The 24,716-nt window shown below is 43.1% G+C and overlaps 1 protein-coding gene and 1 pseudogene across 1 annotated transcript; one reads left to right on the plus strand and one right to left on the minus strand.

The window, feature by feature from the left end:
- The first annotated feature begins 2,061 nt into the window (after nucleotides 1-2,061).
- LOC125345445 (microfibril-associated glycoprotein 3-like) lies at nucleotides 2,062-7,637 on the plus strand. The gene is made up of 2 exons (XM_048337601.1): nucleotides 2,062-2,302; nucleotides 6,754-7,637. Exons 1-2 carry the CDS (start codon nucleotides 2,218-2,220, stop codon nucleotides 7,635-7,637), a joined length of 969 nt encoding a protein of 322 aa, XP_048193558.1. The 5' UTR covers nucleotides 2,062-2,217.
- Nucleotides 2,831-3,353, minus strand: LOC125345436 (annotated as a pseudogene).
- Nucleotides 7,638-24,716: the final 17,079 nt, after the last annotated feature.

Raw genomic sequence — 24,716 nt, forward strand, 5'->3', positions numbered from 1 at the left:
GCAAGAGTGCTTTCCTCGTATACATGAAGCCCTGGGTTGATTCCCCAGCACCACATATATGGAAAACGGCCAGAAGTGGCACGGTGGCTCAAGTGGCAGAGTGCTAGCCTTGAGCAAAAAGAAGCCAGGGACAGTGCTCAGGCCTTGAGTCCAAGCCCCTGGACTGACAAAAAAATTTTTTTTAAAAAAATCTTTAATCTTTAGAAAGAGAGAAAGAAAGAAAGAAAGTACTGGGGTTTGAAATCAGTGCTTCATGTTGCTAAGCCCAGTGCTCTACTGCTTGAGACACACAGTCCTTTTCAATTTCACTATTTTTCATATAGGGCCCTCTTTGTTATTGCTGTTGTTTTTAGTGTTGATACTGGGGCTTGAACTTAAGGCTTTTTGTTCTGTTTGGCTTTTTTCTCAAGGCTGGTGAGCTTCCATTTGAGTCACAGCTCTACTTCTGGCTTTTAACTAGTTAATTAGTGATTAGAGTTGCACCAACTTTCCCATCCTGACTAGCTTCGAACCATGACCCTCAGATCTCAGCCTCCTGAGTAGCTAAGATTACACGTATAAGAAGCTAAGATTACACGTATGGGCCAGTAGCACTCAGCTGGAACTGGGTCTGTGTTTGAACTTGGGGCCTTACACTTGCTTGATGGGCATGCTACCACTTGAGTCACATACCAGGTCACTTCTTAAACTTGAATGTATCCTAAGAAAACTGTATCCTATTTTTTTTTTTTTTTTTTTTTTTATTATTATTATTTTGGCCAGTCCTGGGCCTTGGACTCAGGGCCTGAGCACTGTCCCTGGCTTCTTCCCGCTCAAGGCTAGCACTCTGCCACTTGAGCCACAGCGCCGCTTCTGGCTGTTTTCTGTATATGTGGTGCTGGGGAATCGAACCTAGGGCCTCATGTATCCGAGGCAGGCACTCTTGCCACTAGGCTATATCCCCAGCCCTTTTATTTTGCTTTTTATCCATGATATTTGGTTCTTTTAAATTTGTGTGATAATCCTGCCTTATATTTTTTTATTTGCATTTCTACCAACTGCATACTTAGGCTGCCATTTCCCTTAGCTAATTTTACTAGACTTTGAGCTGGAAATTTGGCCTTCCTACATGCTTTTAAACATACTGTTTGTCTCAATTCTGGAGAAACTCCTAATGGAAAATTCCTCTAGGACGTTTGCCAAAGAGGAAGGTTTTATAGCCTGAGAAGGCACTATCTCTATTTATGTAGTTAATACAATTTTGTTTCTAACATTAAGATAAAAAAATCCACCTCAGGTGTATCTGTATTATTCATACTTAATTTATATATGCACTGGGATTACACCAATTTTGAACTCCACAATTATGATTATGACGAACCAGTTGATTTCCATTATTGATACAACAACAGATGGTAATGGTTCAGGTTGAAATAAAAAGATCATTAAGCTAAGTATTTTAGCCTTCATTGGCTCCCTGATGCATAGAATTTGTTAGTGTGAAATAGAACCATAGCATTTCTGAACTAGAATTGTCCTTAGAGGATGCTTCATTTGACAAATAAGAGAGCAGAAAGCCCAGAGAGAAGGCTGCTTGCCAGGGCTGTACAGCTGGGAGCAAAGCTAGGCCCTGGAGCCTCACGCCTATTGTTTCTCAATTCATTGCTGATTCTACTACCATCTCTGTGTAAGATTTTTGAGGTACTCTTCTCTCTGATCACTGCCTGATGTCAGCCCCAATTATTCTAATCAGGTTCATATCTATTTATTTCTAGAACATATAGTTTCACCCTATTATAAACCTCACTTGGTTAAACCTTATATCTGGCTTTCTTTTAGGTTCATCTCAACTTACCTCTTTTCAATCTTGAAGTTTCCAAGATATACTTGGATCTATCTTTTTTCCTTTTTTTTTTTTAAACTTCTCTACCAAGCAGTGCATCTTCAATTGTGCCCTTGTTACAGCAGAGCTGCTTTTGTGTTTCCTAAATCCAAACAAGATTTTTTTGTTGTTGTTGTTATTGTTGTTTTCTCTCCCATGAAGCCACATTGTTGCTTATTCATTTTAGTGGTGATTGTGCCAGCTGCTTTTGTTGGGAAGATGTCAATTTCAACCACATGGCTCTCCCAGAAGCAAATTAGACATCTGACGCCTCTTTTCCCCCAAGCTTTGAATTCTCAGCAAATTCCCACTCAGGTGATGGCGTCATCATAGCCAAAGAGGGCACCAGCATTTCTATGGAGTGTCTTCTCACAGTCGGTCCCCATGAAGATGTCCATTGGTACAACTCAAAAGGACAACAGCTGGATGGCAGAGGCAAAGTAATTGTGTCAGGCTATAATGTATCAATGTATCGGACTCCTTCATATTCTTTATTCTCAGACACATGTAGCAAGAAAACTCAAAAAACATGATGCCAGGATGAATAGCTTAAAGCTTCTTTTTTTAAACTTTATTATATGTTTAATTCTATTATGAACACAATTGTATACCTGTTTTAATATCTTCATGGGGGCGGGCGGGGACCAAATGATGACACAAAGAGGACTTAAAGCAGATTCCATCAGGATGTTATAAGTTTATGTATCAACAATGAAGAGAGAATTAAAAACAGCTGATGGGCTGGGAATATGGCCTAGGGGCAAGAGTGCTTGCCTTGTATACATGAAGCCCTGGGTTTGATTCCCCAGAACCACATATAAAGAAGATGGCCAGAAGCGGCGCTGTGGCTCAAGGGGCAGAGTGCTAGCCTTGAGCAAAAGAGAAGCCATCAACAGTGTTCAGGCCCTGAGTCCAAGGCCCAGGCCTGGCAAAGAAAAAAGAAAAAAAACCCAGCATGTATGAGAGGTTGATGTTGCCGTGTTGGTATATCTGCTGTGGAATTCTAATGGCATTGGCCGGTCCTTTTCTCAGCCCAGGGTGTGACAGTGCTAGTAGTTGGGAAAGGCTGGGTGTGGGCCCCACTTCTTGTCTTCAGCTGGGACTGAGCGATGTCAGCCAGTGCGCTCTGGCTCTTTTCCAGAAGCAAGTCTCCTCTATAAACAACATCTTCCAGACAGGTAGCAGTTTCGTGGTTCTCTTCCTCTAGCTTGTACAAGCTAGCAGCCTGTAATGCAGCTGTGGATTCTTCACTGAGTAAGGAATCTATCAAAACATCAATGTCTTTTGCTGTCCGGGCAATCAGTGCAGCAAAAAGCTGAGCATATTCTTCTGTTGGGTTAGCTGGCTGGTCTTTGTTAATTGCTGATTGAATGTTATTAAATGAAGCTGGCAGACCACACTGTTACAATACTCCAATGGCATTACAAAACTGATCTGCAAGCGAGTTCACCGCGTCTTGGAGCTGCGTGAGGCGGTCCGCCATGTTGTTCCCACCAGCCAGCTTAAAAGCTTCTTGAAAGGCCCCAGAATATTATACCTATCAAAAGGAACAAAGCAATTATTTAACCAGAAAGGGAAAAAATGTATTAAGGAATAGTTATAAATGTAAAAGGTCTTTCCAGGATGACAGTGAGTTGTTTTCCTTCCTCGTTGGAAGTTTGGTTTCCTTCTTCATGGAAGTTAAATGAGGGCAGCAATGTACAGTTGTACAATCAGCATACTGTTCAGGGCCAGAGGTGTCAGCCGCATGTGTACATACACCAAAGAGGGATTTGGCTGGACTTTAAAAAAGAAAAAAAAATCCAGGTGCTGGTGGCTCATGCCTATAATCCTAGTTATTCAGGAAGCTGAGATCTGAGGGTCACAGTTTGAAGCCATTCTAGGCAGGAAAGTTGATGAAACTCCTATCTCCAATTAACCACCAGAAAACCAGAAATGGCACTGTGGCTCAAAGTGGTAGAGCACCAGCCATGAGGAAAATTACTCATGGACAGCACTGAGCCCCCAAGTTCAAGCCCCGCACCAGACCCAACAAAAGAAGGGTAATAGGTTCTAAAAGTCCTTCCAGCTCATGTGTACACGTGTATGCCTCTGTGTGTATGTGTGTGTGGGGGTGTTTGTATGTGTCTATTGGTACTAGGGAGCACACTTTTGTTTGGCTTTTTTGCTCAAGGCTACCTACCACTTCAGCCCTTGAGCCACAGCTCCAGTTCCAGCTTCTTGCTGGTTAAATGGAGATTAAGAGTCTCATATACTTTCCTGCCTGGGTTGGCTTCCAGCCAGAATCCTCAGATCTCAGCCCCCTGCATAGCTGGGGTTACAGGTATGAGACACAAGGACCTAGCTGCTCATTTCTTTTCTATTCCATACTTTACTTGAAAACAGGGAAGTTTCTCTTCCATTTTTTATTCCTCAGTCTTAAAAATTACATGAACATGATAATCAACTAAGATTTACTTTTTGATAGGTTTTAATTTTATTATATTTGTGGAACTGTGAATTAGTAATCAATACTAGAACAATGTTTATAATGAGTATTTAAACTATAATGTCCCTCAAAAGGAGTTGCCATGAAAAGCCAGAGGTGAAAATTCAATTCTGAGATCTCTACAAACTAAACACCCTGGAAAAAGCCACCTTATTTTTTTTTTGTGTGGGGGGGGTGGTCCTGGGGCTTGAACTCAGGGCTTGGGCACTGTCCATGAGCTTCTTTTGCTCAGAGCTAGCACTCTATCACTTGAGCCACAGTGCCACTTCCAGCTTTTTCTGTGTATGTGGTACTGAGGAATGGAACCAAGGACTTCATGCATGCTAGGCAAGCACTCTACTACTAAGCCCCATTCCCAGCCACCACTATAATTTTTGTTTGTTGGTTTGCTGGCAGTGTTTTGCTAGAAAGAGCCTAGCCCCTTGAAATATAAAGGATGTCAGTTATTCATATTATCTTGGAAACTACTAGAGGAGGTAATTAGTAATTCTTTCTTTGGTATTCATACACAAAGGATAAGAGATGTCACACAGCTCCTAGCATGCATGAGAAAACTAAGGGGCAGCACCAAGGCCCTGAGTTCAAGTCTCAGGACTGGCACATGGAAAAAGAAAATGTATCAATCCTTTTAAATAAGATTCCCTAGAATGGTGCCCAGAATGTGTATTTCAAACATTATTTGGAGTTCCACATTTGAACCTACCACACTAGGACCCCCTTTCTCTCCCTTCTGTAGGATAGCCTGAAGAAACACATCTGAAACTTGAATTATTCAGTGTGACCATTCTAGACTGCTGCATAAACAAAGCCTTACATTAGGACAAAACCTGCCAAGCTCAATGGCAGTTCATTTTCCTGGGTGTTTTTTTTTTTTTTTTTTTTTTAACTTTGAAAACCACTAACATCCATCATTGGTGCTTTCAGCAACAGCCCTGGAAAATTGTATTAAGTTTTATGAATCTCAAGTGCAAGGAGTTTGAAGAGCATGTCAGTCTAGAGTAAGGTTCATAAATCTTGAGCTATTATCCGCAAGTGAGCTGGAGTTTCCATGATGGTCATTGCACCCTGGTTGATTAATGGAGTCTATGAAGTTCTTTGATTCAAAGAGCATCCTTTCATAGCTCTGAGTTCAGAGAACAGAAACTTATAGGATAATGGCTGTGGTTATAGCTACATATTTTCCCCTTTTTTGCATTAATGAAGTGATAGCTACTAAAAAAAAATAAATCTAGCTTGAATTTAGCTCAATTTTGATGGGCACAGTCCAGAGTACATATTAATGTGTCCATCCCTAAAATAATTCAGACCCATAGACCCTTGATGAAAGCTTTCTCTTTCCTTTTTTGGGGGGGCCAGTCCTCGGCAGTGTCCCTAAGCTTCTGTGCTCAAGGCTAACATTCCACTACTTATGACACAGCTCCACTTCTGGATTTTTGTGGTTAATTGGAGATTAGAGTCTCACAGAGGGCTGGAAATGTGGTTTAGCAGTAGAGTGCTTGCCTGGCATGCATGAAGCCCTGGGTTTGATTCCTCGGCACCACATAAACAGAAAAGGCTGGAAGTGGCACTGTGGTTCAAGTGGTAGAGTGCTAGCCTTGAGCAGAAAGAAACCAGGGACAGGCTCTAGGACTAGCAAAAAGAGAAAAAAAAGTGCATTGTAAAAAGTGAGCAAGCCAACACAGTCACAACTAAATAAAAATAATAGAAATTATAACCCATCACTCCAGAAATGACCATTGTTTCATATTTCTGAAGTATGGTATATGCTTTATATTTCTAGAGTGTATCTTAGTATCTTTACAGGCATAGGTTGTGGTATACACATATATGTGAAAAAATGTTTTAGAGATTACTCATTGAGTATCAAGTACTGCTTAGACACACCTGTCTCCCTGACTTCTTTTTTTTAATTAGTCATGAGGCTTGAACTCAGGGCCTGGGGCTGGGCACTGTCCCTGAGCTCTTTTTCTCAAGGCTAATGCTCAGCCACAGTACCACTTCTGATTTTCTGTTGGTTAGCTGGAAATAATAGTCTCAAAGACTTTCCTGCCCAGGCTGGCTTCGAACCATGATCCTCATATCTCAGCGTCCTGAATAGCGAGGATTACAAAGCCACCAGCACCCAGCCTGAAACACTTTTTATGTCTAGCAGTAAAAAGGAAATGATGACATTTATTAGTGTCACAAAGGAAGATCTTGATTTTTTTAAAAAATTCCAAGCTAATTAAATTCTGGCAGTAGATATAACGTGTGTGCGTGTGTGTGCGTGTGTGGTTTAAACAGTGGAATCTAACCAATGCATTAAATGGCTTTTATAAAAAAGTGGGACACTGAAGAGGCCATTTGCATGTTAATTGATTTTTATGCATATATCTATATCTTTTAATTCTGTTGGATTTATCAGGTGGAAAATGGCTGGTTTCTGATCACTTTCTAAACATCACCAACGTAGCCTTTGACGATCGCGGGCTGTACACATGTTTTGTCACCTCTCCCGTGCATGCCTCCTACTCTGTCACCCTCCGTGTGATCTTCACCTCCGGAGACATGAGCATCTACTACATGATCGTTTGCCTCCTCGCCTTCACCATCACGCTCATCCTGAACGTCACATGGCTGTGTATGATGAGCAGCCATCTCCGCAAGACCGGGAAGGCCATCAACGAGTTCTTCAGAACTGAAGGGGCCGAGAAACTCCAGAAGGCCTTTGAGATCGCCAAGCGCATCCCCATCATCACTTCCGCCAAGACTCTGGAGCTCACCAAAGTCACTCAGTTCAAGACCATGGAGTTTGCTCGCTATATCGAAGAGCTGGCCAGAAGCGTGCCCCTCCCACCTCTGATTCTCAATTGCCGGGCATTTGTGGAGGAGATGTTTGAAGCCGTGGGAGTGGATGATCCTGATGACATGGGGGAAAGAATGAAGGAGAGACCTGCCTTGGATGCCCAAGGGGGCATCTATGTGATCAACCCAGAGATGGGGCGGAGTACCTCCCCAGGAGGAGATTCGGATGATGGCTCTCTCAACGAACAAGGCCAAGAAATAGCAGTCCAGGTGTCCGTCCATCTCCAGTCAGAGACCAAAAGTATCGGCACGGATTCTCAAGACAGCAGCCACCCCGATGAAACAGGGTCTGCGGAATCCAGCTCGAACCACAGAGACAGACAGACGAACACTCCCAGCTGTGAGGCCACTTGCTACCAACCACAGCGGCTCAGGAAAGAACCTGCTTCTCAAAGTAACTTTTCTTTTTCACCAAAAGATGACTGGGATTTTCCCCTCAAATAGGAAGCACATCAGAGTATGAATTGCCAAAAATCTTCATAAAACTGTGGCATCCTTTCTGACATTTCTTTGTCATTTTCCCTGAGCTTCCTTAAGCAACACATGTTAAAGATTTAAAGGCATCCAAGCAATAAACAGGTTGGGGGAGAAAAAGGCACAATTATCCTGCTCAGAGGTAACCTACCCTTCTGTTGACATGTGAGCTTTTCCCACCAGTAAGATGAAAGATTTGAATTTGATGAGATCTAAAGTTAGTTTCCTTGCCCATAATTTCTTACCTTTAAACTTTATATAACCATCTTCAGCACATCTCTTGAGTAAACTTTCCCTAGAGTTTTAGTCCCTCGTTGTGGAAAAGACCAAACTAAGACTTTGTTCTATGTTCTAATTTAATCTACATCCATGCATAGCACACAGAGTTATAAATACTTTTTCAGTGGTCTGCCACCTTAAATCTTCTTGGTGGAGCACATGACTGTGTTATATGTCAGCTCCTCTGCCTGTGATGAATAATGGATTTTGATATTCTATTAATACTTTCTCAGACTTGTCCTTAAAAAAAAATACTGGACTCTACAAGTGGGTTGTGTGTTTAGGATCCCGTTCTAGGATAAAACCCATATTCCTTTTCAAACTTCTATCGACACTCTTGCCCTCATTGGTCTTAAAATGGTGCTAAAGGTTGCATGCCTGTGTCTTTGCTTGTTTTTTTATACGTTGATGGTTTGAGTGGGCTCCCGAAGCGGAATTTTGAGGTAGGACTGCTTTTGTGGGCTCCCTGGGAAGCACTTACCTGAACTAAGGTTAGACGAATGAGTTTGGCCTATTATTGTGTTAAAGTACACACATGAATCACCTAGACATAAAGGAGGAGAAAAATGATGGATGAGACCACCCCATTCTGCTCTGTGCAATAAACACCTCAGGTGGCATTATTTGCCTGCCTGAGATCTGATATCATAGAATTGTAAATACTCTCCAGGAAGCTTGCTGCCATGAAAGTTTAAGAGCTCGGCTGTGGGGCTCCATTTGGCACTTCATGTGGCTTCATTAGGTTCCTGGTTATGGAAGCATTACTTGAACCTGTGTGTCTCATTGTCAAGACTCACCAGAAGTGATACCAGTGAGCTTCCACAGCCAGATGATAATGCTGCCTTCTCTGTCTCAGGCTGTTTCCATGGAAACCTCCAGAGACAAACAAAAGCTACCAATCGTTTTCGCCAAAGCTTGCCTTGGCTCCTAGACATTTATTTCTGTAAGGAAAATCGTTTTCATACACATGGTTATGAGAACAAGGGCTCTTTAGCATATCTTAGAGCATAGGACACTTTAATTCCCTTTCCACCCTGTTTCTCTGATAATAGTAATGAGAAATCTTTAAAATACCTTGTGGAAGGGTAGTCTCCTGAATGGTCCTCAGATCTTCAGTTACTGAACTCCATTCCTGCCCTAATCTAGCAGGTTTGAGGTCATTTCTTGGGGCCTATTAACAGGAAAGGTTTTTACTTCTTGTGTTCTCAGAAGGGGTGTCAGTGTTTAGAACCCTAAGGTAGAACACAGATAATGATCCAAGTGCTAGAAAACAGTGCTGTCGTAAAAACAAAATACTGAAAACAGTCTATAAGCTTGCACAAATAGTATTGCATTTAAAGTTAAGTGTAGGCTGCTCCACTGTATCCTGCATATAAGTTATTTTAGAAACATAATTGTAGGTACTAGGTATGGTGGTACATGCTGTTATCTTAGTACTTAGAAAGAGTAGGTTCAAGGTCAGCCTGAGCAGACTTTTTGTCTCAATCAAAGGGGAAGTTGATGGGAATATTACTCAATAGTAGAGTGCTTTCCTGTTATGCTTAAGGCCCTAGGTTCAAGCATCAGAACCAACAAAAATATGTATATAATTGATGGTCATTCTTCCAGGTTATAGTGCCACTAAGTAAGTTAGAATGAATTAGGTGTTGGTTGTTACTTTGTAAAGGTAGTCTTTGGTTGTTGTTCATTTGTTTGTTCTTTTGTGCCAGTACTGGGGCTTGAACTCAGGACCTGGGTGCTGTCTTTGAGCTTTTGTGCTCGAGGCTGGCCCTCTGCCACTTGAGCCACAGCTCCATTTCTAGCTTTTTGGTGGTTAATTACATGTAAGAGACTCCCAGGTGTTCCTGCCCAGTCTGGCTTTAAACCTTAATCCTCAGATCTCAGCCTCCTGTGTAGCTAGGATTACAGGCACAAGCTACCAGCACCTAGCTATGAAGCTAGTTTTTTAGAAAGGGGGGGAGAACCACCACCACTTTAGTAACATTTAACCCATTCTCTTTATATGTATCTAGCAGTTTCATCTTCTTGTAAGAGCCTTGATCTTTGAACTTGACCTCTGAATTAGTCTTTTGACAATAACTGCTGTAATTATATTTTTACCTTGCTGAATTTTATAATAAACAAATGCCTGCTCCCAACAAAATGTATTTAGAATAAGTCTTTTATCTCATACATAAATTTTGCATTTTCGCAGGACCATCCTTAAGTGAAATAGTTTTGTGAAATAAATTTCCCCAAAATTGACACTTAAATATCTTCCTATCTGTATAGATTGCTTATACACAGACTCTTTGAGTTGATCTCGTAACACTGCTTATGGTCAGTTTGATAACTGCCTGTCCTCAGATGTGCATCTGTTATAATGGGTTAATTCTTTGTTTTCCGTTCCCCCTTTTTATTGAGGGGGGGAAGGGACTAGGACTTGAACTCAGTACTTGATGCTTTCACTCACTGGATAGCACTCTACCAAATGAGCCACATATCCAAGCCCCTTCTTCTTTACTCTTTCTTCCTCTCCTTCCCTCTCATTCTTTCCTGACAGGGTCTTACTGTGTAGGCCAAACTGGCCTTGAATTCAAGATCCTCCCATCACAGCCTTCCAAATGCTAGAACTACTGATGTTCTCCAATCTATCTGGTTTTAGAGCTTACTTCTTGAGTCAGGCCCCCTGAGGTTTCTATTTCCTACTCACCACTTTCATATAAGCTTTCAAAAGTACTAACCTGAGAGCTGGGAAGGTGGCTTAGAGGTACAATGCTTGCCTAGCATGCATAAATCCCTGGGTTCAATTCCTCAGCACCACATACACTGAAAAAACCAGAAGTGGTGTTTTGGCTCAAGATGTAGAGTACTAGCTTTGAGCACCCAGGGACAGTGCTCAGTCCCTGAGTTCAAGCCCCAGGACGGGCAAAAAGAAAAAAGGAAGCTAGCTGCACAGGTGTGGTGCAGGAATTCCTGAACCTCCTCCTAGGGCAGATCACATTGGGAAAACCACTGGAGCAGTCACAACCAGTGCCATACAGCACAGGAGGAACCTGGCATCCAGAGAGAGCCTCCCAGCCTTCTCTTGGAGGCCCTGGGGGCTGGGGCCAGGAGGGGAGGGCCAGTGTAACAGCTATGGGAATGGCTCTTCTAATAGTAGTGAGACTTGCGTAGACACACTGGCAGCCTAGAGAAACTGGCAGTCACGGAACAGGAAGTGGAGAGACAATCAGAGGGTAGCCATACCACAAAACACGCAGCGCATACCTTCCAGAATTCATAGTTGTTTTGCTCAAGGCTAGCAATCTACCACTCAAGCCATAACTCTACTTCTAGAGCTTTTGTCAATAGACGGAGATAAGAGCCTCGTGAAATGTTCTGTCTGGGTTGGCTTTGAACCGCAATCCTCAGGTCTCACTCTCCTGAAGTAACTAGGATTACATGTGTGAGCCACTGGTGCCTGGCTCAACACTTCCTAGTGGATACAATTCCATTTCCAGTCCTGTCACCACACTGCCTGTCCTGGTAACTACAGCGCTGTTCTAGCCATGGTGTGAGCTAGTGATCCCGGCCTAGCAGCCACATTATGCTCCACTCAAGGATGACATCGGCAGGCTAGAATATTTCTTTGAATAGATACCACCCAGGTAGGGGCAATTACGACACGTGGAGAGGAAGAGGCTGAGCTGGAATCTGTCAGTCCCTTGAATTCTGAAGCTCATGAGATCAGAAAGAGACAGCAACTAGTAGCACGGCATTCTAGAATGCCCTAGGGAAGACCACAGGAGCTCCCTGAGGAAGGAAGCTCATGTACATGAACAGAGTAATTGTGTGAGATGGGGATCCATTGAGCCCCCTGAAAGACGAGACAGCCCGGCTCGTTATCCATGGAGTTTGAAACTTCCAGAACACAAAATCTGCCCATGCCTGGCAGCAGCAGTTTTCTCCAGGGAAGGTTAAGATCTGATCGCAGTCATGGTTCTGAAACAGGTGAGTGAAGAGCTTCCTAAGGACAGCTTGGCTAATACCCCATCTAGTGGGAGGTGAGAGTGGAAGGGAGCCCCGAAACTAGAGAGGGAAAGCTGGGGGTCTGGCTTATCACACTGGCCAGAGTTCACAGCAGGCCTCCTGTCTGAACTTCAGCATCACAAACAACCTGATACTTTGGCTGAATCCAACTCAACCTACATACCAACCTACCAGTGTGCCTGCCCTCCCCTCTCTCTGTGTCTGTCTCTGCCTATCTCTGTCTCTGTGTCTCTCTCTCTCTCTCCCGCCCCCCCCTACATATTCCTGGCACTGTGATTCTTCCAATGATGACCAAACATGGAGAAAGAGTAAGAGATGGCTATGCCAGCCACATGCCCAGTCTAGACTGGAAACCTATTTTTTACATGGGAACAAATTCTCAAGATCAGAATTGGCCACAGGCAATGTTTGGAATATTCTGGAATTACAGAAAACTCAATGGTTGCTTATTTGGCCCATCAACAATAGGAATCTCAGGAATATCAAGTTAGGTTTGGGGGCGGCGGGGAGGAGGTGTTTGTTTGCTTGGTCCTGACATTTGAACTGTCCTTAGCTTTTTAGTTGAAGTAAAGGTGATGTACAAAGGGGTTACAGTTACATAAGTAATGACTATATTTCTTTTCGAACAGTATTGCCCCCTCCCTCATTTTCACCTACTTACACACACACACACACACACACACACACACACACACACACACCTCTCCTCTCCCTATTTCTGTGGAGTTCATTGGAGATAGGAGTTTCGCAGACTTTCCTGCCTAGTCTGACTTGGAACTGCTGTTCTCAGATCTCAGCCTCCTGAGTAGCTAGGATGACAGGTGTGAGCACCGGCAGTCCGCTTCACGCTAAGTTTTAAGAATGACATGTCTTCACATCTCAAACCTTAGCATCAGGAAAACCTTCACTGTAAATAAACCTGGTTAACCTGTGAGAACTTTCAATCATAGCACCCAGTGCTTTGGACAGAAGATAAATTCGCTTGGTGTGTCCTGGTCATTATTGTGATAAATTCAGAAACACTGTAAAGGGAGCTCAAACTTAGCTCAAGAATCCACAGAAGAAATTGTAGGGAGACACTGAAGAAACAGCAAGTGTCGTGCAACTTTTTACTGAGACCGTGAAAGAGGGTACTTCTGTATATTCTGTGTGGACCATGACCTTCATGTTTGTGCTATGTATTTCCCACCTCTGTCATCCTGTATATTCCTTGTAAACAGATGATGTATTTTATATCTATTTGACTGAACCCATCACTCAAAAAAAAAGTCTAATGACCTTATGTCTGTTTCAATTTGTCTTGACTCTATCCAGATGATTTATCTATCAGGCACCAACATCCTATAAGATCACTTTAATCACATGAGGGATTTTCCAATACCATGTTTCACAAGCATGCTGTCTAGTTCTATTCCCATTGGTGGGGGTGTGGGAGGGGTGGGGAGGACTGGGGGGATCTCTGCAGTAAATCAGCAAATGAGTGTCCCCTAGCCTTTCCTGATGATGAAATGAACAAGAGAGGCAGGATTTGGGCCTACTTTAGGTCTAACAGGCACAAAGCCCCTTTTTTATATTAATAGTAAAAAATGTATAAAACAATGGCAGCTGTTACCTGCTCCCTTTAGTTCTTTCTGGGAGAACAGAAGTGGTCACCTCTAGCAACTTCAAACCCTTAGGCAACCAGCTCAGAGGGAGGTCTCTTAGTATTCTAAACTATGGAGATTTCTCTGGGTCTACAATGGGTGAGCTTGGGGCTTCCTTTTAGATAAGCTTCCCATCTTAAAGTCTCTAGCCTTACAGAGGTTTGCTAAGTTTTTACCATTTCAAAGGAGTGGGGAGGACACTATTCTCATTAAAGAATAAAAGGGCAGGAAAGTATTTAAGGTAAACAGTATAGTTTATTTGGAAGTGAAAGGAAAGCATTGAAAGAAAGAGAACCCTGGCCCTGGTGGCTCCAGGCTTTAGTCTTTGCAGAGGCTGAGACCTGAGGATCCCAGTTAAAAGCCAACCCGGGCAGGAAAGTCCATGAGACTCTTATCTCCAAGGAACCAAGGGAACACTGGAAGTGGTGCTATGACTCTAGTAGTAGAGCAGGTCGCCTTGATCTGAAGAGCTCAGGGACAGCGTCCAGGTCCAGAGTTCAAGTCCCACAATAGGCAAGAAAAAGGGAGGGAGAGAGAAAGAGAGAGAGAGACAGATAGAGACAGACAGAGACAGAAAGAGAGAGAGAGACAGACCCACCACCGGGAGAGCAGACTGAAGGGGAGTTAAAAGTCCTTTATATCTTCACTGATTAATAGTCCAGGCTGGTTGCATCTCTTAGTCTCTTCGACGTGGGCTCAGGAGAATTGGCTCAAGAGCTTGACTTACAAGGAATTCTGTTTGGGGAACACTCATAAGTATTCTTTAAAAATTTGTATTAACACATACTAGTTGTGCAAAATAATGGTTACATTATGACACTTTATGCATGTATAGAAAGAATGCTGATCATATGTACTGCTCTCCATTACCCATACTATTTATTTTGTGCCATTTAAATCTTGAAATGTAAGCGGTAGGCTATAATGAGCATTCTCCTCCCTCCCTTCCTCCCTCTGTGTCTGTCTCTGACTCTCTCTGTGTGTGTGTGTGTGTGTGTGTGTGTGTGTGTGTGTGTGCGTTTGCATGGCTACATTCCAATACCATGAGTAATTCTTTAACTAGAAAGAGTGAAATACAATAAGAAATTGTTCAACAGAATAAAGTAGAGCAAGCTTTCCTTCACTTGTGTGCAGGTGTGTAAGTGTGCATGTGATTACTGCAAGAAACATTTTGGGTGCTGTTTTTTATGCCTGTCCAGGGCCTGGGTCAAGGTGTGAATCCTGATAACCATGAGCAAATACAGAAAAGCATACAAAACTTGGGAAAAATTGGCAGGTAGTCTCTGAGTTCCATCCTTAGGAATGGCAGCATTATCACTCAAAAAAAAAAGTCACAAGCTGAGCTTTGGCTGAAATTGTAGAGTCTGCTAGAAGAAAAACACACAACTACACCCAGAAGGAAGGAAGGAAGGAAGGAAGGAAGGAAGGAAGAAAGAAATATAGAAAGATAGAAAAGATAGAAAGATAGATAGAAAGATAGAAAGAAAGAAAGAAAGAGAGAGAGAAAGGAGGGAGGGAAGGAGGGAAGGAGGGAGGGAGGGAGGGAGAAGGAGGGAAGGAGGGAAGGAGGGAAGGAGCAAGGGAGGCAGGTGTTATGCCAAGTCGCGAAAACCACCACCAAGAAGACCACAGAGACTCAGACATTCTGAAATGCAAAAGCAAGGCAAGGCTTTATTTAAGCGAGCTGCAACTCGGGCCTCGTCCTACCCACCGACACAGCGGAGGTTAGGAGGAGCCCCGAGCTGTGATTAAACAGGGCTTATAAAGGCAAAGAACAAGGTTACAACAATCAGGTGTTCAAGCAAGCAAGATTGGGACACAGGTACAAATCTGATTGGCTCAGGGTTCGATTCTGAAATGGGGTTCACGTGGTAAAATGGGGTTCATGTGGTAAAGTGGGGTTCACGTGGTAAAGTGGGGCCTGACTTCAAAGTCTGACACTTTATTTCCCCCTTTTTCTTTTTGGTTCCTTGGGAGCCAATCATGGCTCCATTCTGTCCATTTCAATGGCTTGCATGTCTAGGGGATGATATAGAGATAAGGCATGGGCCAATAGGGCCCAAAATAGTAACCAAATTTCTTACAAGTACAGTTTCTGTACCTCGGTTTTGCATGCCTCTAGTTTATCCTGCCTCACCTTCCCAAAAAAAACTCTGGTCCCTCGGTTTTAAAGGGGGGCTGATGGGTGAAGATCATCCATCTTCTGTAACTTCTTCAGGCTGACTCAGGGGCGTTGACCTTACCTAGCCAGGAACCTATAACCTTAGTCTACTTTACCAAGGGACTGCAGGATTACTGCAAACTGAAAATTAACTTTCAGCTATACAGACTTACCATTAGCTGTATAGTGGTTAGTACCCAAACGTAAGCAACAAAATAATACATAAACTTTTCAACTGTGCTCTAAGGGTCGGGTGGCTATACCCGTATTCCTGAGCAAGCCCAAAACTACCTAAAATAAGGGGGTCACTTCACTTTGCAGTGAGCTGCCAAAATAACATCAACACTAGCCAGGGTAGTAAGGAAAGAAGGCAAAAAGAAAATTATAACAATATTTAGTCTAACTTTCTTTTCTTGAGGCGAAGGCAAAGCGGCTGAGTCGGGTGCTTGGAGACCTCCCATGTTCCACCACGGTAGTCGTCGTCCAGGGCAAAAGGTTCAGCTGGCCTGGCGTGGGAGCACTGGACCCAAGTGGTGATGCCATCTACCTTAAGGGTGGTGGGAGTAGTCAGTAGCACCACGTAGGGTCCCTTCCATCGTGGTTCTAAGGATTTGGGGTTATTCCTCCGGACGAACACCCAATCTCCTGGCCTGAATAAATGGGGGGTAGGGACAGAAGCGGAATCATATACTGCCTTAAGTTCGGGCCACATTTTCTTGTGCACGAGCTGCAAATAATCAAGTTTACACAAAAATTCAGTATCATCCAAATCAGCAAGCAATTCAGTCTGAAGGCTAGGGATAATGGGCGCAGGGTACCCGTACATTATTTCAAAAGGAGTAAAGCCAAGCTGATAGGGAGAATTTCTTACTCTAAGCAGAGCAAAAGGAAGGAGTGACACCCAGTCTGCGCCAGTCTCTAAGGCCAATTTAGTTAAGGTCTCTTTTAGAGTCCGATTCATTCTCTCTACCTGTCCTGAATTCTGGGGTCTATAAGCACAATGCAATTTCCAATCCATCCCCAGTGCAGCGGCTATTCCCTGACTTACTTTTGAGACGAAAGCTGGTCCGTTGTCTGACCCAATGGTGGATGGGAAGCCATACCTGGGTAGGATTTTTTCCTGAATCTTCTTAGTCACTACATTCGCGGTCTCATGCTTTGTTGGATAGGCTTCAACCCATCCTGAAAAGGTGTCTACAAAAACTAGCAAATATTTGTATCCAAATTTTCCAGGTTTAAATCTACTTCCCAATACACGCCTGGCCTACTCCCACAGAGGCGAGCTCCTTTAGTAATCTGTTGATTGGGGGCATTGGTGAGCTGACAGGCCTTGCAATTTTTAACAATATCTTCAATAAGTTGATCTCCTTGTCTAAGTTTCACTTTGGAGTGTCGGAGGAAGTCCTGCATTTGTCGGGTTCCCATGTGAGAAGCTCAGTGGATTCTCTTAAGGATCCCCTTACCCAGCCCTTGTGGCAGGATAAGTTTCCCTTCACAAGTTTTCCACCAGTCATTGTTTCCTTCTCTGTCCAGGGGTTTTGTGGGCCATGGGAATTTTCTTTATCCACTCCAAGCCTTCTTGGAAATACTGGGGCACAGGAGGCAAAGCTCGTGGCCCTGGGTCTACTAAAGTCTGTTTCCAGGAACTCTGACTTGTCTGGCTGATTTAGGCACAGGGATTTTCAGCACAGTCTACATGCATCTGACAGCCAACACCTGCTCTCTTTTAACATGAAGCCCAGATGGGTGACTTCAGGTTTACAAATTTGTGCGTTTTAACATTCTAGTTTGTAAAAGCTTTTTTTCCTGACTGGCTGGGGAACTGATCTCTGATGACCTAAAAAAATTACCTTTGCAGGCCTTTAACAGATCTCAATAAGGACACAATCTCAGGTCTACAAGCTTTCTTTCCTGAACAGATGTATCAGCTTAAAATTCTCACTGCCAGTCAGAGCTTTGAGTAGATGCGGGGGGTTGAGATTTTAAACTATCCTCTCATTTGACAAACTTACCCTTACTAACCACTTTCACAGATGACTGGCAAGTTCCTGCCCAGTAGACAGACGTGGGCATTGGAAAGGCATGCTTATGAACTATTCTTCTAGGACTTCCCGGCTTTGATTAACTTTTGAAAGGCCAAATGGAAGTGACTCTAGGATCTGACACCATCTCTGCCATCCAAGCAGCAGCTTACTGCCTCTGGATGCTCCATCACTTTTGCCCCAGGAGGAGTGACTTTCCACTGGACTTGGACTCAGGGCCTGAGTGCTGTCCCCCAGCTCTCCAGCTCAAGACTAGCACCCTATCACTTTGAGCTCCACACAACACCGTTCCCAGCACTCTGCTGGCTGATTAGAGACAAGTCTCTCACAGGGACCTTTCTCTGTCCAGGCTGGCTTCGAACCGCAGATTTCAGATCAGCGAGTCTTACAAAAGGCCACTTTACTCCAATTAGAAGCAACAAGGTGGTCCACACAGAAGTAGTTTTTAAGCATGCTCTCTTACATGGAATTTATTAAGGGCCAGTATTAGATCTTGACAAACTTGTAGAAATCACCTGTGCTTCTCTGTGGGCCTGCTGGAAACTGTTACAAAAAACCTTCAAAGAAGCTAGAATGGCAATTAAACATTTTGGTAGCCATAATCCTCCTTTTCTCACTTTGTGATAATTATTTAGGACAATTTTACTTCCAAATTTCTTATCTACAAATATATTCTTGATTTCCAAAGCCTTTTAAATACTAACACAACACTTTAGCTTTTATTTGCATTGGAAAAACTGAAGCTCACAGGCAATCTGAAACCAGGTGCTGCCCTTTGCCTACGGGCTGCTTGTTTCAAAAGAGCCTCTTTTTTTTCTTTTTCTTCAGTCCCAGTTACTGCATGGCATGAAGACCTTTGAATTTTTCCTTAATGCAAGAATCACAATTAGAAATACTTATCCATTCAGCTTTCCAATATATTAGTGAGAAACATGGGCCCATTTCGCAATTTCTTCCTACATACATAGAGTTAATGAGAGTTTACTTTTATCCCCATTAGTTTAGTATATAAATATATTTATATTTATATATATATATCCTTTTAAATCCAAATTTCTTACACTTAGCTCTGATTTTTTAAAATTTTAATTAGGGAACCCTGAGAAATCCTTTTTTAACTGTAGTTGTTCTTTAAAACAATGCAATAATACCTTTAAAGCATTTGGTAATGCCCAAACTTGATGACCATTTGAATTTAAACTTAAACTTAGTTTTGCATCATACTGCAGTCTTGAACATGTTCACACTCACCCACGCACACACACATACATTTTCAAAAGATCTTAAAGCGCGCAGAATTAGCATTGGCCATACATTTTAAGACAAAAACATTTAACAAATGATTTTAGCATTCTCCAGCCTCATTTTCCAGGGCTTGATAGATTTAGTAAAACATTTTTAGTCTTAGTAAAACATTTTAGCACACCAAACAATTTTCTGCTTAAGAAGGCTGGGTGGGGGGACTGGGGATATAGCCTAGTGGCAAGAGTGCCTGCCTCGGATACACGAGGCCCTAGGTTTGATTCCCCAGCACCACATGTACAGAAAAAATGGCCAGAAGCGGCGCCGTGGCTCACATGGCAGAGTGCTAGCCTTGAGCGGGAAGAAGCCAGGGACAGTGCTCAGGCCCTGAGTCCAAGGCCCAGGACTGGCCACAAAAAAAAAAAAGAAGGCTGGGTGGGGGCTCCCTCTAGAGTTCTTTTTTTTGCAGACACTCACACTGATTGACTGATTGTGGGCTGTCACCTGTACATCTTTCCAGTGAGCTAAAGTCAAGTCCAGGGGAAGGAACGTTCTCCATCATCCGTTTGTCAGTCAGGCACAGCGCAAGAAAGAAACACAAAAATAATCACAGGCACAAAGACCAGACAACACTTACAGACAGACTTAGGGAGCCGCGGCTTACAGGTTCGACTGTGTCTCTCCTGCCCCTGTGAGGGGGCAGACCACACAGTCTCACTGTGTCTCTCCTGCCCCTATGAGGGGGCAGACCACACAGTTTTGAGGCTCTCTCTATCCCGTTCCTGTGTAGGAGCGCACCAGACAACCCCAAATATAGAGTGGACTGGAAGGGCACCCATTAGAAGGGCCTCCGGGTCCAGTCCTTCAGGTTCAGGGTGGTAGTGGGAAGCCAGAGCCCCCTGTGGAGGGCTTGAGGTGTTCCCCAAGTCCTCCAGGACTTCCCATATGAGCGTGTCCATTCCGGCTGGTCCTTCACTACCTACAGGTTCAGATTCAGGCGGCTGGCCAAAACAGAAAACAAAACTACAAATCACACAGACACAGACACACAGAATGAACAGCGCTATTTTCTTACCTTCGGAGTCTGGGGTCTCGGGGGTCTCAGGGGCCATCCCGGACGAAACCCCAGATGTTATGCCAAGTCAGGAAACCACCACCAAGAAGACCACCAAGACTCAGCCATTCCGAAATGCAAAAGCAAGGCAAGGCTTTATTTAAGCGAGCTGCAACTCGGGCCTCGTCCTACCCACCGACACAGCGGAGGTTAGGATGGAGCCCCGAGCTTTGATTACAAGGGCTTATAAAGGCAAAGAACAAGGTTACAACAATCAGGTGTTCAAGCAAGCAAGATTAGGACACAGGTCCAAATCTGATTGGCTCATGGTTCGAAGCACCACAGTGGTGGTCAGAGTTAAGCTTTCCCAGAGGCTAGAGTTCTAGACCGACTGGGCCCTAATGGGCTTATCCTGGTTCTGCTGACAGCCTGCTTATCTCAGGTTCACGTGGTAAAGTGGGGTTCACGTGGTAAAATGGGGCCTGACTTCAAAGTCTGGCACTTCAGCAGGGAGGGATGAAGGAAGGAAAAAGAAAAACAAGAAGCATGTTCAGGCCTGAGCATGAATAAGCGCTAGAGTTAGCAGACCCCAACACTGTAATAACAATAACAATATAATAATAATAAAATGAATGCAAAGGAGGGCAAAATACTTAAGGTGAGTGGCTGGGACCGAAGAATAAGAACAAATATATATATATATATATATATATATATATATATATATATATATATGAAATAACAAAACAAGGACCAATAAATGAATAGGAGGGTATAGAAGAGAGGAGCCAAAAAATGATTTTTAAATTCATGGCCCACAACTATAATCATACCTGCTAAGATTGTCAAAATCTGAGGTTCGTGGTTTAAAGCCAATCTATGCAGAAAAATAAGCGATACTTGTTTTAGTGAGTACCAGTCTTGGGCTTGAAATTGCTGTGTTTTGCTCATGGCTAGAGCTCTACAACTCCTGCCTCATGGCGGTTTTACTTTGTGAGATAAGAGTTTCCTGCCCAGGCTGGCTTTGAACCACGATCCTCAGATTTCAAGTCTCTCTGTAGTGCCCGGGGCTACCCATGGTCTCTTGTCTCATATTAACCACACAAAACTAAAAAGAGAAAGACAGAAGTTGAGCTTTGTCTAAAAAAAAAAAATAGAGCCTGCCAGCAATGAGGAAAACAAATACAAAAATACTAAGGCCAAGTGGCTTTGCACTGAGTTCAAGTCCTAGAACACACACACATACACACACACACACACACACACACACACACAAAGAAAAAACAGAAGTTGAGCTGTGGCTCAAGGTGTGAAACCTGCTCTTAAAAAGACAGACAACAAAGAACATCAGGGAGAGTGGCCAGGCCTTTAGTAATAAGCCATAAAACCTGCAGGAACAACAACAAACAACAAAAAGAAGAAGAAATTAACAGGAAGGCAAACGAGCCAATTACTGATTTTATAATTGAGACTCACACCTGTAATCTAAGCTGCTTATGGTGGGTGAAAACTGAGGATCATGGTTCGAGGCCAGCCAAAGCAGGAAAGTCCATGAGACTCATGTTCATCTCTGCCAGGGATACAGCTCTACTACTTCCTATCTATTCGTGGTAATTGAGATGAGTCTCATGGACTTTCCTGTCCAGGCTTGCCTCGAATTCCAATCCTCAGATTTCAAGCCTCTCTGTAGTGCCCTTGACTCCACCTGGGACTCATCTAATAACCAACAAAAGCAAACACACACAAAAATAATCCAGGCAGAAGTTGAGCTCAAGGAGTAGAGCCTGATAGCCCTGAGAGAAACACACACACACACAAACACACAAACACACACACGCACACACATTAAGACAGACAAAGTGGCTATGGCCTGAGATCAAGCCCTAGAACATCCAACAATACAATTAAAAAGAAAACAAAAGTTGTTGGCCTGGGGATACGGCCTAGTGGTAGCGTGCTTGCCTCTTATACATGAAGCCTTGGTTCAATTCCCCAGCACCACATATATACAAAAAGCCAAATGGTGCTGTGGCACAAGTGGAGGAGTACTAGCCTTGAGCAAAGAGAAGAAAGGGACACTATTCAGGCCCTGAATTCAAGCTCCAGGACTGGCCAAAAAAATGTTCAGCTATGGCTCAAGCTGTGAGGTCTGCTCTAAAGTGACAGAAACAGAGAAAGACAGAGACACACAGAGACAGACCGACAGACAGAGAAAGAGAAACTTCATGGAGAATGGCTAGGCACTTAGTAAAAAGCCATAAAACTGCACTAACAATACAAAACCTCAAGAACAAAAATTGTAAAGGAAGGCAAAGAAGAGCCAATTGAAGTTTTAAAGATAGAGACTTACATCTGTAATGTAAGCTGCTCCTTGTAGGTGAAATCTGAGGATCACGGTTTGAAGCCAGCCTGGGCAGGAAAGTCCATGAGACTCATTGTTGTGTGTGCCAGGGGTGGGATTGAACTTGCGGTGTTCTACTCAAGACTAGGCTCTACTTCTCTCTGTCTCTTGGTGGTTAATTGAGATGAGTCTCATGGACTTTCCTGCCCAGGCTGGCTTCAAACTGCCATCCTCAGATTTTTGGACACTATGTAAGTGCCCTAGGCTTCTCATGGACACTTATCTCCTATCAACCACCAGAAAGACAGAGAGGAAAAGAAGAAAAGAATGAGAGAGAAGAAAGAAATAAAGAAAAACAGAAAGGAAGGAAGGAACGAATGAACGAAGGAAAGAAGGAAGGAACGAAGGAAGGAAGGAAGGTAAAGACAGACACACAGAGAAACAGTAAAGAAGGAAAGAGAGAAATAGAATGCAAGATAAAGAAAAGAGAGAAATGGAGAGACAGAAACAAACAGAGAGGAAGAAAGGAAAGAGAAAGAGATATAGAAATAAAGAAAAAGAAAGGGAATGAAAAAAAGAGGAAGAAAAGAAAAGAAAGAAAGAAAGGAAGGAAGGAAGGAAGAGAAAACGGAGAGAAAGAAAGTAAGGCAAATAGTGAGAAGTTGAGCTGTGACTCAAGTAGTAGAGCCTGTTAGACTTGTGGGGATAAAAAAGAAACTGAGACAAGGTAGCCATGCCATAAGTTCAAGCCCCACAGCTTTCACACAAAAAGAGAGAGAAAGAAAGAAAGTAAGAGAGAGAAAGAGAAAAAAAGAAAGAAAAAGAAAAAAACCAGTATCCAGGGGGTGTCTCATGTCCGTACTCGGAGCAAACAGCAATCCTCAGATTTTAGGACCCTGTGTGTAGTGCCCTTGGCTACCCATGGGCTCTCTTCTCCTAGTAGCCACCAAGAAAAAATTAAAAGGACTAAAGTTGATCTCTGGCTTAAATAGGAGAGCCTGCTAGCCTTCAAGTAAAAAAAGAAAAGAAAAGAAACAAAAAAAGCAAACACATTGCAACAATTAAGTTTTGGCTCTAACTGTACACTCTCTTTGATTTAAGCATAGAAACAAAAACAAAAAAGCATCCAGTCATGGATAGTGATGAGGCCCTGAGTTCAAGCCCTACAAGAAGAACCAAAAAACAAAAATAATAATAAAACATAAAACCCGCCCCACCCCCACCACCCCATACACACAATGGCAGAAATGCCCTTGTGGGTAAACATGGAGAACCTGCTAGCTTTGAGGGAAAAAATGAGGAAATGTAGCCAGTGCCTGGTTTCACCCACCAGACCCAACCAGCACACACAGAAACACCACCCCCAACAACAAAAAGGCAGAAGTTCCACTGTGGCTCCATGTGTGAATCCTGCTAACCCTGAGCAAATACAGAAAAGCATAAAAAAATCGTGAAAAATTGGCAGGCAGCCCCTGAGTTCCATCGTTAGGAACGGCAGCATTACCACTCAAAAACAAGTCACAAGGGCTGGGAATATAGCCTAGTGGCAAGAGTGCCTGCCTCGGATACACGAGGCCCTAGGTTCGATTCCCCAGCACCACATATACAGAAAACGGCCAGAAGCGGCGCTGTGGCTCAAGAGGCAGAGTGCTAGCCTTGAGCAAAAAGAAGCCAGGGACAGTCAGTGCTCAGGCCCTGAGTCCAAGGCCCAGGACTGGCCAAAAAAAAAAAAAAGTCACAAGCTGAGCTTTGGCTGAAATTGTAGAGCCTGCTAGAAGAAAAACACACAACTACAACAAGAAGGAAGGAAGGAAGAAATGAATGAAGGAAGGAAGGAACAAGGAAGGAAAGAAAGAAAGAGAGAGGGAGAAGGAGGGAATGAGGGGGTTGGGAAGGAGGGAGGGAGAGAGGGAGGCAGGGAGGGAGGAAGGAAGGATAAAGAAAAACAAGCATGTTCAGGCCTGAGCATAAATAAGCTCTAGAGTTAGCAGACCCCTATACTGTAATAACAATAACAAAATAATAATAATAAAATTAATGCAAAGGAAGGCAAAATACTTAAGGTGAGAGTCAGGACCTAACAACAACATACGGAACAGGAACTAAATATACATATATATTATATTTATATATGTATATATATGTATATATATTTATACATACTTATATATATTTATATATACTTATATATATTTATATATACTTATATATATATTTATATATATTCATATATATATGAAATAAAAAAAAACAAGTACCAATAAATGAAAAGGAGG

The sequence above is a fragment of the Perognathus longimembris genome, unplaced genomic scaffold, assembly GCF_023159225.1.
Source record: "Perognathus longimembris pacificus isolate PPM17 unplaced genomic scaffold, ASM2315922v1 HiC_scaffold_5663, whole genome shotgun sequence".
NCBI classification, from domain to species: Eukaryota; Metazoa; Chordata; class Mammalia; order Rodentia; family Heteromyidae; genus Perognathus; species Perognathus longimembris.

Bases quoted from the DNA above. Each gene is read 5' to 3' on its own strand.
- LOC125345445 (XM_048337601.1), top strand. From the start codon at position 2,218: ATGGAGTGTCTTCTCACAGTCGGTCCCCATGAAGATGTCCATTGGTAC. The intron at 2,303-6,753 runs TAATTGTGTCAG...TGGATTTATCAG, and splicing joins GCTGGATGGCAGAGGCAAAG to GTGGAAAATGGCTGGTTTCT.